General features: G+C 43.1%; 1 protein-coding gene across 2 annotated transcripts in view; it reads left to right on the top strand.

Moving 5' to 3' along the window:
• Window positions 1-8,721: 8,721 nt before the first annotated feature.
• Window positions 8,722-19,156, top strand: part of AHCYL2 (adenosylhomocysteinase like 2) — a 165,294-nt gene continuing 154,859 nt past the window's right edge. For both annotated transcript variants that reach the window (XM_036328724.1, XM_036328723.1), the window contains exon 1: window positions 8,722-9,151. In XM_036328724.1, coding sequence (XP_036184617.1) covers window positions 8,789-9,151 — 363 coding nt within the window. In that variant the 5' untranslated portion in view covers window positions 8,722-8,788. The remainder of the gene's footprint in view (window positions 9,152-19,156) is intronic.

The raw sequence follows: 19,156 nt of genomic DNA, 5'->3' as shown, positions 1-19,156 counted from the left end.
GGCAGTCCTTCCTGACTTGTCGGTTCTATGTGGCCAAAAACTCTTCTGTGGCCATAGCGGCCTCACTGCATACTGATCTTACTTGGTTAAGAACACATCTTGGGCAATGGGGGATAAAGACACATATGCAATACCTTAATCAATAAAGAAATTAAAAAAAAAAACAACACAAAAAAAACATCTTGCCCCTGAAATGACAATTGGACTCCTAATGCAGATGAGCATGGCTTCTTGTGGCAATCTGGGCCCCACCTCTGGGGGCCTCTTGCTTTCAAGAGATGCCAGGGGGGTCCTAACCGGTTTGGCTCAGTGGATGGAGCGTCGGCATTCGGACTGAAAGGTCCCAGGTTCAATTCCGGTCAAGGGCATGTACCTTGTTTGTGGGCACATCCCCAGTAGGGAGTGTGCAAGAGGCAGCTGATCAATGTTTCTCTCTCATCAATGTTTCTAACTCTCTATCCCTCTCCCTTCCTCTCTGTGAAAAATCAATAAAATATATTTAAAAAAAAAAAAAGATGTCAGGGGGTCCAAGAGGAAGCTGTGCATCAGTCATTGGAATTCAGATTTCCTTGAGGGAAGCCTGTTAGCCCCACTTCCTCCTCCCAAAAAATGTCCGTAGAAGACTGGGACTATTTGGGTTGCAAGGACTCGAGATCACATGGAAAGGAGAGCTGTGGAAGAAGGGGTGGCACCCACACACTGGAAGGTGTGGAATACTGACCAGACTCCTTTGGAGACTAAGGACATGTGATGGGGAATAAGCATTTTGCCCAGAGGAAGGGGAACTAACTTGATTGATCTGATTTCATTCTAAGTATTTTACATGTGTTTTATTAAAACAATAATAATAACTCGTATTGAAGGCTTGCTGAGCTGTCTCCCAAGTACTTCACATGCATTAACTGGAATCTCGCAACAGCCCTTTGGAGCACTGTTAACACCCCCAAGGTTCTGAGACGCAGCGTTCCAATAGTTTGCCCGAGGCCACACAGTAAATAGTAAAGCTTGGATTCCATTCCAAGTCTGGCTCCACCGTTGGCTCTTGGGCACTGTGCGCTGCCCCTTGTTTAATTCAGAGGGACCAGAGGAGCTCGTTTTTTTCTAGAAATAAGCTCAGTGAGTCAAAATGACCTGCCCACAACCTCACAGCTACTAAGGGACAGACACTGGGCCCAGGCTCTTCCTGATGGATCCAAACTCTTCCCTCTCAGTTATGACGGTTGATTTGTCCTTCTGTCCAGGTTCCCTATGTTGTGTTCCCTCTGGCTGCATTGTATCCCTAGTTTACCTTGGTCATTCTGGTCATCACTGCTTCTTTCAGCTGTAGTATTGCTAGTTTTTAACCTTTACCAGCAACAGTATTGAAAACAAAATTTGCCGAAACTGGTTTGGCTCAGTGGATAGAGCGTCGGCCTACGGACTAAAAGGTCCCAGGTTCGATTCCGGTCAAGGGCATGTACCTGGGTTGCAGGCACTTCCCCAGTGGGGGATGTGCAGGAGGCAGCTGATCTATGTTTCTAACTCTCTATCTCTCTCCCTTCCTCTCTGTGAAAAATCAATAAAATATATTTAAAAAAAAAAAAAGAAAACAAAATTTATCAGTGTTGTCTAATGATTTTTTTCTGAAATAAGAGACTACGTTAACAATTTTCTTCTTTTCATCTCCAAGGACATTCCCTCCATCCCCTTTTTCTTTAGTGGGAACACTTATGTAAAGAATAGGAGATGGGATGTAGAAAGAGTTCATTCTAGGCCTAGGAGTTTCAAGAAATATTCAGTGATGAATAGCAAGAACCTACAACCAAGATTACTTTACCCAGCAAAGCTATCATTCAGAATTGAAGGTCAGATAAAGAGCTTCACAGATAAGGAAAAGCTAAAGGAGTTCATCACCACCAAACCAGTATTATATGAAATGCTGAAAGGTATCGAGGAAGAAGAAAAAGGTAAAGATACAAATTATGAACAACAAATACACATCTATCAACAAGTGAATCTAAAAATCAAGTGAATAAATAATCTGATGAACAGAATAAACTGGTGAATATAATAGAATCAGGGGCATAGAAAGGGAGTGGACTGACTATTCTCGGTGGGGAAGGGGGTGTGGGGGATGCGGAAGAGACTGGACAAAAATCGTGCACCTATGGATGAGGACAGTGGGGGGGAGGGTAAGGGCAGAGGGTGGGGTGGGAACTGGGTGGAGGGGAGCTATGAGGGGGAAAAAAGAGGAACAACTGTAATAATCTGAACAATAAAGATTTAATTTTTAAAAAAAGCTGAGAAATGTTACCTTTTTATGTCTAGCTGTGGAGGTGGACAGAGACTCCGCCACTAGAGGGCACTGTGAGCCCACCTTTTGTGAATGCAGAGGTTAGGGCTTAGGCAGCAGCTGGAGTTCCAAAATCTTGCAGTGTTTTTAATAGGAGCACCAGACCTTAGGACTGAGCCACAGAGCCCACTTTCCCACCATGGCTCCTGAATTAGGACCCTCCCTGGAAGGAACACCTCAGGATCCAAGAGGAGCTTGGTTTGTGGGACTCCCTGTGGCCCAGCTGCTGCCCGAGAAAAGGTCTCCGTGTGTTCACTGCTCTGGCAGGCTCTTACCACTCATACTAAGTGTACGTCAAACTCACATTCACTTGTGCTTCTTCCTAGATTGTGAGGCCTGCCTCTGTTGGTCCCAACTTCTTTTCAGCAGTCTCTTCACTGCCTCATCCCTGCCTGGGCCTGAGCTTGATTTATTTATTGGGGGGAGGGAGGGCTTTTTAATCTAAGAAGTTAAAAGGTATTTTAAAAAGCACAAAGAACAACTTAATAAACATTCCTATTTCCACTATTCAGAAATAACAACTCATAAAATTATTTTTCTCAGTCCTGGCTGGTGTGGCTCAGTTTGTTGGAGCATCATCCCATACACCGGAAGGTGGAGGGTTCAATTCCCACGCACGGCACCATACCCAGGTTGTGGGTTTGATTCCCCAGGTTGGGGCACCTATGAGAGGGTGGCAACTAATGGATGTTTCTCTCTCACATCCATGTGTTTCCCTCTCTGAAATCAATTTTAAAATTGTTTTATCGTATTTGCTTCTACCCTATTTTTTTAAAAATATGTTTTTATTGATTTGAGAGAAAGAGAGGGGGAGAGAGAGAGAAACATTGATTAGCCTCCAGCATGCCCCCTACAGGAGATTAAGCCTGCAACCAGGGCATGTGCCCTCCTTACTGGAACTGGTGGTGACCTCCAGTGCATGGGATGATGCTCAGCCAACTGAGCTACACCGGCCAGGGCTCCACCCTATCTTTTAAAAAGAAATAAAATGCAACAGACTTAGCTAAAGTCCTCTTTGACCAAAACCCCGTTCCATTCCCCTCTCCCCTCTCCTTCCTTGACAGAAAAACTACTGTTTGAGTTCAGTGGGGTTCCTTCCATTATTATGCTTTTATATACAGGGTGGGATAAAAGTAGGCTTATGGTTATTCCTATGGAAAATAATATACTCATTAATAAATAACAATATAAGAATAAACTCTGTTTCTCATACAACTGTAAACTACTCTCCAATATAGAAAATAAGGACTTAGCTTTTTTTCATTCTTCACCCACAGGGAAGACAAAAAGAGGTAGAGTGGCGAGGAGCTATTAGCAACCGCCTTTGAAAGTAGGAAAGAAAACGATGAGTGGAAATTTAGCAGACTTGAAAAAGCTCAAATCTTAGTCAACAGTAGAGAAATGTATATTGCAGCACTGTCAAAAGGCTCTGAATTCAAGGGAGCAGGTGCTTCAGAAGGTAGAAATGAAAACAGGAGGGTGAAGATGAAAACTGATCCCCTACCTAACTCTGCACAGTTAGATGGCTGTCCTACCCAATCTTGACTGACTGTCAGATTATCCTCTGCAGAAGGCAAATGGAGGGCCTAGAGTATTTGAAGGCATTATCTTCTAGATTCCAGAACTAATTTTAAGAAGTTCAACATCACCTGGGCCAGGTAGTTCAGTTGGTTACAGCATTGTCCCAATACACCAAGGTTGTGGGATCCCAAAGTTGCAGGTTCGATCTCCGGTTAGGGCACATACAAAAATCAATCAAAAGCCCTAGTTGGTTTGGCTCAGTGGATAGAGCATCAGCCTGTAGACTGAAAGGTCCCAGGTTCAATTCCAGTCAAGGGCATATGCCCGGATTGCTGGCTCGATTCCCAGTAGAGGGCATGCAGGAGGCAGCCAATCAATGATTCTCTCTCATCACTGATGTTTCTCTCTCTCTCTCTCCTCTTCCTTCCTCTCTGAAATCAATAAATATATATATTAAAAAGTCAATCAATGAGTACATTGGAAGAACAAATTGATGTATTTCTCCCTCTCTCTAAATATAATAAATAAAAAAATTTAAAAAGAAGTTCAGTATCTTTCTGACACTTGAGCCTTTGTTAAAATGTTTCCTTGATCCACTCCAGACATTTGAAGGATCATCTCTTTGTCCCAAAATTTTGAAATTTTACATGCTGTATGTTAATATAGGTCTATTTTCATCTATTAGGCTCAGCTCCTAATGACCCCTTTCATTCTGGATATTCTCATCTTTCAATTTGGGGAAATTGTTTGAATAATTTCTTTGATTAGCATCCCCCCTCCATTTTCTTTGTTGTCTCTTTTTGGCTTTCATATAATTCAGATGTTGAACTTCCTGGACTGATCCTCTAATTCATTTCCCTCTCTCTCCTTCCTTCCTCTCTTCCTCCCTCCTTCCCTCCCTCCCTCCCTCCCTCCTTCCCTCCCTCCCTCTCCTCTTCCTCCTCCTCCTCCTTCTTCTTCTCCTCCTCCTCCTCCTCCTCCTTCTTCTTCTTCTTCTTCTTCTTCTTCTTCTTCTTCTTCTTCTTCTTCTTCTTCTTCTTCTTCTTCTTCTTCTTCTTCTTCTTCTTCTTCTCTCTCTCTCTCTCTCTCTCTCTCTCTCTCTCTCTCTCTCTCTCTCTTCCTTTCAGTCTTTTTGGAAATTGAAAGAAAGACTTAATGGAGATCTGAAAAAAATTTCCTAAAAGACCAAACTTTTCCAGAAAATTGTAGCCACACAATGCATTTCATTTATCATGTTATAGCATGAATTAGACACAAATATAAAAACCGTAAGTCTGGCTGGTGTGGCTCCATGGTTGAGTGTTGGCCTATGAGTTAAGAGATCATGGTTTGATTCCCCATCTAGGCACATGCCTGGGTTTTGGGCTCAATCCCCAGTGTGGGGCATGCAGGAGGCAGCTGATCAATGACTCTCTCATCATTGATGTTTCTATCTCTCTCTCCCTTCCTCTCTGAAATCAATAAAAATATTTAAAAAAATAAAAACCATAAAATAAGCCATCATTCAACAATCTGAGCAAAGATAAAATGCATCTTTCCTATTTTTAATTTTTCTTTTATTGAGTTTTAAATTTTTTCTGCTAGAATGCTTTCATATGCTTTCATTTTGAAGTTCTCATTTATTTTTCTGAATGTTCACTTCTTGAAATAGCATATTCTTTCACAAATACAATTATCTTCAGTCTCTGGGGATACTAATTTTTTTTTTTGGGGGGGGGGGTCTTGATTTCTTTTTCATGCACAGCCTGTTTCCTCCAAGTTATTTATTTACATTTTTCTGTTTTCTTATGTTGGTCTCTGTCTTCATACATCTGGTGACTTTGTCCATCTGCTCGTACTTGAGCGTGACATTAATGATTCTCCAGAATCTCTGTTAACATGGGTATGGTCTTTACCAAGGATGACGCGGCTGGCCTATTTCCTTATGAAACTCTCATGTTAATATCTTCAAGTTTTCTCTCTGATTTATTAGACACTTCAAAGAAGTTCTTTTAATTTCCTTCAGGAAAGATACATTCAAGCCTGCTAGGGTCTGGAAGCTGAATGAGCCAGTGAGGGAAAAAGGACTTACGGTTTAAATATTTAATAAACTAAATAGTTAATAAACTTGTGCTTAATTGCCGTGTTTCCAGTATGCTATCTCCATTACTGGGCTTAATGTCCCTCAGTAACAAAGATGTCAGAAACAGCAACTGGGTAAGGATGAAGTTAAGAATGGCTAAGAAGTGTGCCCTGTTGTTTGACCCAATCAGTGGACATTGCCTGAGTATTAGTTTCTTTCCAGTCCTCTGACTCCTTATATTTTGTAACCACATCTCACTGAAGAACTAATTCATCCCCTTAGTAATCAATTCTAGTGGGAGTCCAGGTAGGCAGCTGCTGCCTGTGAGTTCCAACATATGCCAGGTGGCTGTACAGAGCTCCCTTGTGCATTAGAGAGAAGAAAGAAATTAGTTATAGAGCTGCTAATCCCTGCCCTGACAGCTGGAAGATGAAGCTCTGTGCTGGTTCTTTACAACAGGAAGGAAACTCTGAAAGCCAGAGTGTGAAGAGGAAGCTTAAGAAAGTCCTTGTGTCTGGTGTACTTGTGGGCTTTGCAGAAATGGCAATGCTCAGATGCCTTCCAATACATAGCATCAGGCACAACTTTGAAGGCCAGGGTATCATCCTCCATTCAGGGAAGGACAACTCCACAAATGAACAGGTTTGCAAGACAGGAGTAGCACAGGGAAGGTGAAGGCAGGCGAAATTCTGTAGGACAGATGGAGCTTCTCCTCTCCTTCTTGCCAGGGAAAAAAATAGTTACTTCCAAGACTAGATGTCTAGTGGCCTGGGGTTGTCAGGGCTATCACTCTCTGAGCAACCATAAACTATAAGATCCCTTTTACCTTAGTTTCTTTGAGAATACAGAAAAAATAACCTATCCCATAATCTATTACCCAGAGTTACCTGCATTTTAATGTCTTTTGTTTTTTTTTCAAGGGTTATTTACATAGTTAAAATCTTATGGAATGTGCAATGTTGTCTCCTGCTTTTTAGTTTACTATGTTATCATAAGCTCTCATTTCTCTTTATCATTAAAAAAAAGTTCTTGGCAAACTGAATATTAAAGGCTGTAACCCTCTATTGTTGGACATTAAAGGAGTTACACATACCCCTTTTGTTATTAAAAATAAAGCCACCATACACATCTTTGCTTGTACACCTTCTAAAATAAATGTCAAACTTAAAATAACACAGAAAGGAACACAGAAAGTTAAAAAAAAATCACCCCAAATCCCATCAATTAACAAAGTCAGTGTTTAGAAAGGTGGTGTGGCTGGAGCTTCGCTGGTCTCACAATGCTGCCATTTTCAATTTTCAGAGTCTGGTGACTGCATCTACTGCTGTTTGTAAGTCCCTGCTTATATAAATTCTTGGCACCCAGCCTCCTGAACAGAAATAAAACTGTATTGGTGGGTATATTTTGGAAGTGAGCCAGAATTGGTGAGCTGGAAGAGTCCTTATATTGCAGTATGCTGGAGATGGCCTTCAGCATCCTCTTCACACAGTAGCTTGGGAAAATACCTGAATTTAATTGCCACCAGATTTCAATATGAAAAAGGGGCTTATCCTCAGAAAATAATTGAAAGAATGGTTAACCCTTTTATTTTTGACCATTGAATTTGATAAATTTCCAGCTGCTGCTCTTTATTTTTGTTATTGGACCAATGTTCTATATAAATAATCAGGATGTAAACATTTAATACTCAAAGAATTTGTAACAATCAATCTCAGTAATGTCACTACAATATTACTAGTACAGTCTGTAAATGTCATTGTGTTGTGTCAGATACCAGTTTTTAGTTAGATATCTCTTAGGCACATAGTAGAAAACAAAATTGGTAAATTCTTCAAGTTCTTTTCACTGTGATTTGGAAATGCTATTTTTATAGAATGAGACCTTAAAAAATCAGTATTCACACTGCAGTTAACATTCCTCTATGCTGACTGATTTATCTTAATTTCAGATGGTTTCTTTAGTAGAATTAATAGGTCAAAAGACTTGGTCTCATTTAAAGAAACGCGAAATTCCACTGCCCTGACTGAAATCTCTAATGATACCTTACTTCTTTTTGGACTGACTTTTAAACTTCCAGACCCATACAGTGTGAGAAATTGCCACAGCAGGAATATTATTCCTTCTAAAAACAATGTCATTTACGTTTGGGAAGGTGTCAGAGTACCGATTTTACAGAATCAGGAAAATGAAGCAACTTCAAGCTTGAGGAAGGCTTTCTTCTCATGTGACGCCGCCACTTTTCCTTTAAATGCCTGCTCACGTGATAGCAAACCCGCGCGCGCGCGCGCGCGCGCACACAGGAAATTCACACAGTCGGGTCATTCCTCCCCCACCTTCCCAACCCTAGGGTTTCTGGTGTTCACTCCAGGAAACCGCCACTCCTCCGGAGACTTTCTCTTCCTTATCCCCTTCCTTGTGTCAGCTATTTCCACGCCTTTCCTTTCCGTGAGTCGCCGGCCCTAGAGCTCCATAGCTCCTACAGAATCCAACTTGCCGGAGGAAGGGGGACGGAAACTACAACTCCCAGGGGGCGTCGCGGGCAGCGCCCTCGACGGCGCGCAGTGTCGGTCGGGGGCTGAGGTCCCACGGTCCTTCCACCGCGTGCGTCCCGGAGCAAGCGCACTACAGGTTCCGTGGCGCCTCGCGCGCTAGTGGGGCCGGACTGGGGAGGGCGGGGCGGGGCGGGGGCGGGAGCGGGAGCCCAGGGCTGGCTGGCGGGCGGGCCGGCGGAGGCGGGGGTGGGGGAGAGAGAGGCGATGGAGGGGAGGAGTGGAGGGATGGGGGAGGGAAAGGGACGGGAGGCGGGAGGCGGGGCCGAGCTGGAGCTGGAGCTGGAGCTGAAGCCTGAGCCGGCGGCGGCAGTGGAGGCGGTGATGTCGGTGCAGGTTGTGTCGGCAGCGGCCGCCGCGAAAGTGCCTGAGGTGGACCTGAAGGACCTGAGCCCCTCCGAGGCGGAGCCGCCGCTGGGACTGAGCACGGCGGCCGTGAGCGCCATGGCCCCCCCGGCGGGCGGCGGCGACCCCGAGGCCCCAGCTCCCGCCGCCGAGCGGCCCCCAGCCCCCGGCCCGGGCTCGGGGCCAGCTGCGGCTCTCAGCCCTGCCGCCGGGAAAGTGCCTCAGGCGTCGGCCATGAAGCGGAGCGACCCCCATCACCAGCACCAGCGGCACCGCGACGGCGGCGAGGCCCTGCTCAGCCCCGACGGCACCGTTACCGAGGCGCCGCGCACAGTCAAGAAGGTATTGGGGCCGGGCTGCCTGTCGTGCAGAGAGAGGGCGGGAGGGGAACCACACGCAGATCCTGTCGGCACCGCAGCACCGTCCTCCACGCCCTCCCTCCTGATCACAGACGCAGAGAGACCCTTTCCCCCTTAAACCCACTCTCAGAGATGCCCTCCCCCGGGCCCCGTGCTGGGGAGCGAAGACTCCAGCCGGCGCGGTCGCACTTCCCTATGGATAACATGGAGGTGGCGCTTTCCACTCCTGCCTGGAATGGGCACGGGAAGAGGCACCTAATGCCGCCCCTCCCTGCACCCCCAGCATACTCGCGGGTCATCTTTCAGCTTCTCCGGGGAGAAGACCCCGATGGTTCAGAAAAACCTGACCGCTTATGAGCGATCACCCAGCCAGGCGGGTGGGAAGGTCTTTGCTGATGGAAGTTAGGAGTAAGCAGTAGTGACCTCGCCTTGAAATCCTCAGTCTGCCTGGTTTCTGTACCGATGATGACTTTATGCCTTTCTGTGGTCAGCAGCGTCCGCAAAGCAGTGCTGCTGCCCTGCCCTTCCTCGATACTGCAATGTCTGTGCATCTTCTCTGAATGTACAAGTGTCAGAGGTTGGTTCTCTCGGCCCCGTAGTCGGCCACCGGGATTAGTAGGCTGTGTGTAGAGAGCGTGATTTATTGGTTCCTTCTGTTGCGACCTGACAGGGTTAGGAAGAAATGCTTCTACTTTTGGGGAAAAGCTGTCGTTGTGGGGCTTTCTGTCTCAGCGGCCAGCTTCTTTCCGATGTAGTTGTGAAGAGACAGTAGCCTTGGCGCCGCGGGGAGTCCGTGTGCCTAGATGTAGTATATACACTGAGTGGCCAGATTATTCTGACCACCCCATCAGTACTTCATTGACACTTCCAAAAATACTGAATATTGAAAACTTCCTAAGCAAATACTCTCAAGGTTTTATTATTATTATTTGCATAACTAATTCACTTCATTGTACTGATGGGGTGGTCATAATAATCTGGCCACTCAGTGCATACTCCCTAGTCCCCTTACAATGCTATGCTTAGTATGCCTCTCCTCCCATAAAGCTAAATCAGCCCAGGAAAAAAGGGGCAGATCTTGGAAAAGACAGAGCTGTGCATCATGTAAAAAACAACAACACAATTATGGCTCTAATTTCTGAGATACATACAATATGGACACAATGATTTTTGTGTTTTTTTATTGTTGGGAACGATTTCTAATTATCAGAACAGCATAAAAGTGTTGTGAAATCGGCATTGGTTTCACTGTAGGACTCTGCGGAATTGGAACCAGCTTAATTTTAGTTGTAATAAGCCCATGATTAAGTTATGAAGCAGATAACCCTTTCATTCTACCTACTCAAATACTGGTGGTTAACTGACGATGTCAGAGGCAAGCCTGCAGGAACTTGTTTACTGATGCTTTAGGACTGTTTCCTTGTTCTTTGCAGTGTGAAACTCCTCTGGGAGGAATTACAGGAGGAAAGACAGGCAGCATGAGCCGCCTTTACTACCTATATATGAGTCTGGAAATCTAGAACATGTTTCTGAGTAGTTTAGTTGCTTTATAACTTCAGACAAATTTTTTCCTGCGATTAAGGGTCTTTTTGAGTAAAAATGTATAATTTGATTAGATCTCTTGAGGGTAAGAGAGTTTAACAAATTGTTTTTGGAATGGGATTTACTGTCAGGCAGACATGGTTTGAATCCTGGTAACCCCTGCTAACTAGCTTTTGGGTAATTTCCAAATTCTCTAAGTCTTAGTTTCCTCTTCTATAAGGACACGGATATGATTGAGGATTAGAAGCATTTATAGAGGGCTTTAGCATTGAACTTGGTACATATAGTAGTGGCTTAAGACATAATAGCTATTGTTATTAAGAATTTATTTTACTCCTCTTTCCATTATAGCTTAAGTGCATGCCATTAGGGCCACCTCCAAATGATACACAATTCAATATATTCTATAAAAAGAAGTTTAAAAATTGCAGGCCAGCATATCTTTTTTCTTAATTCTAGGTGTGCTTCTTGACCATTTTTTCCTTGTTGCCAAACTACCTTCTTCCTGTTTTTCCAGTATAAAAATGTAGGTTCCATAATTCTAGATTTACTCAGCACCTCAAGGCTATGGAAGGCAGGACCTAGTTTTCTGTACAGTGTTGTGACTCAGTTGGTTGGGAATCATCCTGTACACTGAAGGGTTGCTGGTTTGATTCCCAATTGGGACATCCCCGTTGGGGGAAGTGCAGGAAGCTGATCCATGCTTTGTTTTCACATAGATATTTCTCTCCTTTTCCTTTCCTCTCTCTCTCAAAATCAATACAAATATTTTTTTTTTTTAAAAATCTCTGCTGGATGTTAAGCAGGTATAACTCTGGGCAAGGATGCAACTATATGACATAGCTAAAGGCTACTTTTTGGGGACAGAATCTTTAACTTTCTTGATATTGAATTGGTTAAATTATAAGTGCATGAGACTGCCCTGCTTTCCTCATGATGAAAGTCACCTCACCAAGGGACTACAGTGTGACATTTTGATATGTTGAGCCTTTCTTGATTCTTAGGTTGTTTACTTAATCAATCTGACCTTGACTCCTGCTTTTATAGAGGGTAGGGAGAGACTGGGGTACTTGGGGATTGAAATAGCTGCCTTTGGCTGTATAATTGGTGACTATTGCTTTAATTTTGTAACTGTCACATACAGGTTTATTTGTCTTAAGTCATATTTCCATTGATGGTATCCCTTACTCCATTCATGTATCTGCCATCATTTTTCTTAGTTCTGTTACTCGCCTCTGCCACACAAGGGAAAAAAACTTTTACAAGAGCCAGAATTCCCAAGCGTGGTAGTTAATAAGAATGAACATATGGTGTGTAGGTTACTTAGTCACATCTTATCTTTGGCACAAGTTACATCTTGTAATTTGTAATACTCTGAGGACCAGATCTTGTCATTGTGGCTCTGACATATTTGTATATAATGTTTTTCTTCATAAGCTCACACCAAATGAATCCAACAAACCAAAAATCTTTATAAGAAGTGATTGGTGAAATGGGAAGAGAAGTTCCACAGTGAATGGAGTGGTAAAGTTGAGAGGATTTCTTCCCTATGTTTTTAGAAATGGAGTTATAGGAATGTCACAATACAGAAAACAAGGCAGAAGAGAATTTATTTCAGAAAAGTTAAAACTTTATGACAGTAAGGCTGTGAGCCAAGAACTGTAACTAGTTTGTGCTTACATCAGTATTGGTAATGACTATGTTCGAGCAGATTATTATTTTTTTTTGGCAAAGGTATGCACCTTGAACTGGCTTTGTTGCTGTCAGCAGAGGATGAGTTGAGCCATGTTAGCACTTTCTTGCCTGAATTCTTTAAGCTCTTAATTTGGTTAATTATGGATTACTAAAATAGAATCTTTAGGATCTAGGCATGGGAATGTGGGAGCAGTGTGACTCCTTTTGCCATTTAGGAAAGTACAGCTTTGCAAAATTGTTCAGTAAGGCAATTGGCATATTGACCCTAATAATAGTTACCATTAATTGGCCTTTTATATGCCAAGAATTGTTATAGGTGTTTTCTTAATCCTGACAACAACACATTAAGATATAGATAGCATTATCTCCATTTTACAAATAAGGAAATGAGGTCCAGAGAGATAAAGTGCCTTGCCCAAGGTTATACATCTAGAAAGTGGCAGAGGTAGGACTTAAATCTTTGTCTTAAACCTTTGTCTGTTTCCATTTCCTTTTCATTATGCCACACCAATTCTTTCTAACTTCTTTTTTGTGGACATGCTCATTGATGAGAGAGAGAGAGAGAGAGAGAGAGAGAGAGAGAGAGAGAGAGAGAGAGAGAAAGAAAGAAAGAGAAACATTGATGTGAGAGAAACATCCATCACTTGCCTCCCATATGCACTCCAACCAGGGACCAAACCAGCAACCCAAGTCTGTGCCCTGACCAGGGATCAAACCCACACACAACCTTTCCATGTGTGGGATGATGCTCCAACCAACTGAGCCACACTGGCTAGGGCCTTTCTAACTTCTTAGATGCTTGGTTCTGGTCTTCTCCCAGAAGTCTTGGAGAATCGAATTCCAAGGTATGTGTGTCTGGCTTAAGGCTTAGGTTATCCCAAAACCAAGTACGAATCTGAGTCAGGGCTTTAGGAAGAGGAATGAGAAAAAATTGTACAAATGTAGGACTGCAAAGAATTATAAAATTAGGAGAGAGGAAGAAGAGTATTTTAAAGAAAAAAACATTTTAAGATAAATGATGCATTTTCACTTTAGTAATTTACTAATCTGAAATTTTATTCTTATTTTTAAAATTATAGATAGATATGGAGTTCCTAAGGAATATGGCTCCTTCCTGTGGAGCTGAAAGGTTTCCCTGTTCTTTAAGCCCTACCATCTTTATGAATCAATCTCTACTTAACCATTTTGCAGGTTAGAAAGGGAAGCATGTTATACATTCCTGCTGTGTACAGGCATTGTATTAGAGCTTTGCACATACTATTTTATTTACTCCTTTTAAGAGCTCTCAGAGAGCCCTAGCCAGTTGCTCAGTGGTTAGAGCACTGACCCAAAGACTGAAGGGTCTCAGGTTTGATTCTGGTCAAGGGCTCCTACCTGGGTTGCAGGATTGATCCCTGGGTCCTGTGGGGGAGGCAACCAATTGATGTGTCTCTCCCATCAATGTTTCTTCCTCTCTCTCCCCATCCCTCCCACTCTCTAAAAATTAACGGGAAAAATATCCTCGGGTGAGTATTTAAAAAAAAAGAGCTCTCAGAGAGAGGTAGTGTTATCCTTATTTTATTGAGGGTTGAAGAGATTAAGGAATTTGTCTCAAGATTACACATTTAGTAATGTGATGGAGCTGACGGAATTCTAATCTGTTTGACTCCAAACTCAGTTGCTTTTCAGTTGAAATATTTCTCTGTTCAAAAATCAGATTGAATCTTAATCTGTGTATTTTTTGTGGATGTTTTTTCACTAGTAGGTAGTTTCTTTTTATTTATGAAGCTTATTTAATGGCCTTATCATATATTTATGTGAACATTTATGAATCTTCAGAGAAAGCAGCCCTTTTTTTGTATTATAATTTGTGAATTATATTGGGAAAGATTGAACATTAAGAGCTGTCTTAGGAGGTTGCTCAGAGCTAAAGTTGTAGTTGTGTATTTGATGTCCTGAGGAAAAACTTAGTTCTTTAATATCCAGTTAATTCAAGAAATGTATTGTTCATGAAGAAAGGAGAGTAAGGGGGAAAAAAAGGTTTGTTGGAATCTTTATTCAGACTCTTCTCAAGTTGATTTTATAAAGAACGCGCAATTTCTTTCTGGTGGTTCTTATTTAAATATTTCAGAGAGGTACAGCTGAGGTGGATGAGAGAATAAACTGGCAGTTGCCCTGGTCTGCTGTCCTGCCATTGTGTTCAGGTGGTATGCACAATCAGAGGAGCTGAATTCTGTTTACCCAATAAGAGGTTCAGTAAGCTTGGTCAGGTTTCTGTGGAATTTGTGGGAGCTTTTTATAGTCTGAATGACCTATGACCTGAGATTTGGTGAGAGCTAAGTGAGCAGAGGAGAAAATGGTGGAGTGAAATTCCTTCTGTAACGGGTCCCCCTCTTCCCCACTATATTCTGCAACAATTCACTGAACCATTTTCTTTCTTGGGCGCTGCATTGATAGCTGGTGGTTTCCTGTTCTCTTTTACAAGCGTAAATGTATTTGTTTGGGGCGCCTAGTTCTTCTTAGCTCAGGAAGGGTACGGACAGAAGTTTTAGAGCTGCTGGTGGAATTTCTCTGACTACAAATCAGGCTTGTTCTTTAAGCCTTTCTGAATGCTGCAGAACTGTCAGTGAGAGTTAAGTAACCTGAGACCAAAACTGTTTTTATCTTCCTTACAAACTTACCTCCTGTAGTGTTCCAGGGGTGAACCCTTTTGATCATTCTAAAAGATGAGATACTGTTGACTACGTTTTCTTGGAAACTCTTCTCTTGGCTTCAGTTAAAATTCTTCACTTATGGCTGCCATTTACTGCATATTTAGTTTCTGCCAAACATCTTTCTTTCTCATCTCACTTAATCAGGACAGTTTTATCAGATGAATATTATTATTTTACAGACTAGAAAATTTGGTCTCAAAGAGAGTAATTAACTTGCCCAAGGCTTTGCCAGTCTGTGATGCCTTTGGGATTAGTGAGATACAACACTGCCCATAGCAACAGTGGGAGGCTACTTCTCTGACCAAACTCCCATGTGAAATCTGCTTTAGTACTACACCTAGGCTGCTGCTAAGATCACTCTGTGTAACAATTTGTTTGTTTGTTTGTTTATTTATTGTTGACAGTATTACAGGTGTCTCCCATTCTCTCCTCCTCCCGGCTTTACTCCCCTCCACCCAGCCCTTTGTGCAGCCTTTTAGATCTCAAGATCTACAACTTGTTCCTCCGTTATTAGCAAATTCCCATATACATCAGCCTCTAGCAGCATGATCCAGTTACACGGTCAATGGTGGGAATGCTACTAGGGCAGTGATGGCGAACCTATGACACGCGTGTCAAAGGTGACACGCGAACTCATTTTTTTGGTTGATTTTTCTTTGTTAAATGGCATTTAAATATATAAAATAAATATCAAAAATATAAGTCTTTGTTTTACTATGGTTACAAATATAAAAAATTTTTTATATGTGACACGGCACCAGAGTTAAGTTAGGGTTTTTCAAAATGCTGACATGCCGAGCTCAAAAGGTTCGCCATCACTGTACTAGGGTGTCACCTGGTATCGAGAACTATAATGGTGCAGCCTAAGCTACAGTGTCTCCTGCTTGGCATTAGCAAACACAACTTTCCAAAACCTGTTTTGTATGATGTTTTTAGCTGTGTAGCCCTGAAGCAGGTTCTTTACTCTGAAAGCTACCGCATATTCTTTCTCTGTTTAATTCAGCCATAGTTGCCTTCTGCTGTTTATGGAACTCTGAGTGATGCACTGGTTGAACCTAACCATCTGCCTTTTTACTTGTCTGCCTCCATGCGGATGAGAATTGCTGGAGAAAATCAGAAAACTAGGCAGATCAGTATCACTACAAATTCATAATCATCAACCTCATATGCATGATCATTATTGCCTAGCAATGTTATACATTTCTCTAGTAAGTTCACTTTCCCACTCACTGGAAATGACTATTTCATACTGTCTCTATTTATTTCTAATCGCACATGTTCTTTTTATTTATTTTTATTTTATTTTATTTTACTTTATTTTTCAATTAAATTTATTGGGGTGACATTGGTTAGTAAAATTATATAGGTTTCAGCCATGACCGATTTGGCTCAGTGGATAGAGCGTCGGCCTGCAGACTGAAGGGTCCCAGGTTCGATTCCAGTCAAGGGCATGTACCTTGGATGTGGGCACATTCCTAGTAGGGAGTGTGCAGGGGGCAGCTGATCAATGTTTCTCTCTCATCGATGTTTCTAACTCTCTATCCCTCTCCCTTCCTCTCTGTAAAAAAATCAATAAAGTATCCTATCTAATAAAAGAGAAACATGGTAATTAGCGTATGACCGCTACCCTTCCCATTGGCTAATCAGGGCGATATGCAAATTAATGGCCAGCCAAGATGGCGGCCGGCAGCCAGGCAGCTTAAAGCGAACATGAGGCTTGCTTGCTTCAGTGACGGAGGACTCCAACGTTCCCCGCCTGCCTTGCTGGCCTCTGAGCTGCAACTCTAAGCAACTATGTTACAAATATAGAAGCTAAACAAAACCCCAGAAACCTGTTTTAGTCTGTAGGGCTTCAGCCAGCAGGATTGCAACATTGTTTCAAATACAGAAGGTAAACAAAGGCCAGAAACCTGCTTTCTGCAGCCGAGGCCTAAGAGCTGGAGCCAAGCCTCAGAGCTAAAGCTGGCCCAGAATTAAAAAGAAAAAGAAAAAAAGGAGCGGTTGGGAGCTTCAGTCACCCACCAGCCTGAAAACAGCCCTCAGCCCCACACCCAGACTGGCCAGGCACCCCAGTGGGGACCCCCACCCTGATCCAGGACACCCTTCAGGGCAAACCAGCCGGGCCCCACCCGTGCACCAGGCCTCTATCCTATATAGTAAAAGGGTAATATGCCTCCCAGCACCAGGATCAGCAGAGCCAAGAGGCCTCCCGGCACCGGGATCAGTGTGACAGGGGGCAGCGCCCAAACCCCCTGATCGCCCTGCAGCTCTGTGCATGACAGGGGGCGGCGCCCCAACTCCCCAATCAGCCCTGCTCTGAGCCCGACCAGGGGCTGCACCTAGGGATTGGGCCTGCCCTCTGCCACCCGGGAGCAGGCCTAAGCCAGCCAGCAGGTCGTTATCTCCCGAGGGGTCCCAGACTGCGAGAGGGCACAGGCTGGGCTGAGGGACCCCCTCGCCCCCCCCGAGTGCACAAATTTTTGTGCACCGGGCCTTTAGTATTAAAATAAATAAAAAAAATTATATAGGTTTCAGGTGTAGAATTCTATAGTACATCATCTGTATATTGTATTGTGTGTTCATTACCCCTGTGTTCTTCTTTTTATTTTTTACTTTATTATTATTTTTAAATATATTGTTATTGATTCCAGAGAGGAAGGGAGAGAGAGAGAGAGATAGAAACATCAATGATGAGAGTGAATGATTGATGGGCTGCCTCCTGCATTCCCCCTACTGGGGATCGAGCCCGCAACCTGGGCATGTGTCCTTGACTGGAATCAAACCCAGGACCCTTCAGTCCACAGATGGATGCTCTATTCACTGAGCCAAACCAGGTAAGGCTGTGTTCTTCTTTTTAAACCAGTGATGTGCCTTATACTTTATTATAAAAAACAGAAGCTGCTGCCCTAGCTGGTTTGCTCAGTGGTTAGAGTGTCAGCCCACAAACTGACCCGGGTTTAATTCTGGTCAAGGGCACATACCTAGGTTGCAGGCTTGATCCCCTGCTGTGGTTGGGGCTTGGTGTGGGAGGCAACCAATCAATGTATCTCTCTCACATAGATGTTTCTTTCTGTCTCTCCCCCCTCCCTTTCACTCTCTTAAAAAAAAATCAATGGCCAAAACCGGTTTGGCTCAGTGGATAGAGCGTCGGCCTGCGGACTGAAAGGTCCCAGGTTCGATTCCGGTCAAGGGCATGTACCTGGGTTGCAGGCACATCCCCGGGGATGTGCAGGAGGCGGCTGATCGATGTTTCTCTCTCATCGATATTTCTAACTATCTCTCTCCCTTCCTCTCTGTAAAAAATCAATAAAATATATTTAAAAAAAAAAAATCAATGGGAAAAAAATCCTTAGGTGAGGATTAACAAAAAACAAAACAAAACCAAAAATCCCCCAGAAGCTGCCAAAAGGGAATCCCTTCATCTTTATACCTTCCAAATCTATAAACCTACCTGCATCTCAGGCTTACCTTTTACTGATTCCCACCTGTTACGATAGAGGACCTTCATTTCATCCAAGACCAGTCCCTCTATAGGTGCTCTAATCTTATTCTCTTGTCTTCTTAAGAACTTCCTTCAGTTATTTCCTGTATATACTAGAACCTTTTCTGCAGTATTCAGACTTGCTCTAATCTTTCCCATTTTGAAAACCCTGTCCTCTGACCTCCATATTTCCTTTCTGCTATTCTTACCTTTTTATTCCTTTCAAAGTAAGCTTCTTAAGTTTTTAATACATGCAGTATACTTTTTTCTTCCCATGAACTCTTTAACCCAATACTGCTCTTGTACTCTGACCCAAACAAAATCCTCTTGCTAAAGTTGCTAATATCTGTATTTCTAGTCCTCTTCATATCAGACCTCTTGGCATCATCAGACATAGACTTCTTACCAAAACAGTCTCCTCTCTCGGCTTCCAGGACTCTGCTCTTTACTAGTTTTCCTCTTATTTCTCTGGCTGGTCCTTAGTCTTCTATGCTGGCCCTTTCTCCTTGAATCTGGGTCCTCTGCTCTTTCCATTGTGTTTTCTCCCTAAGTCATCCATACTGTTCCTATGCCTTTG

Source organism: Myotis myotis, unplaced genomic scaffold (genome assembly GCF_014108235.1).
Source record: "Myotis myotis isolate mMyoMyo1 unplaced genomic scaffold, mMyoMyo1.p scaffold_m19_p_11, whole genome shotgun sequence".
Taxonomy (NCBI): domain Eukaryota; kingdom Metazoa; phylum Chordata; class Mammalia; order Chiroptera; family Vespertilionidae; genus Myotis; species Myotis myotis.
This window is presented reverse-complemented; position numbering and strand designations above follow the sequence as displayed.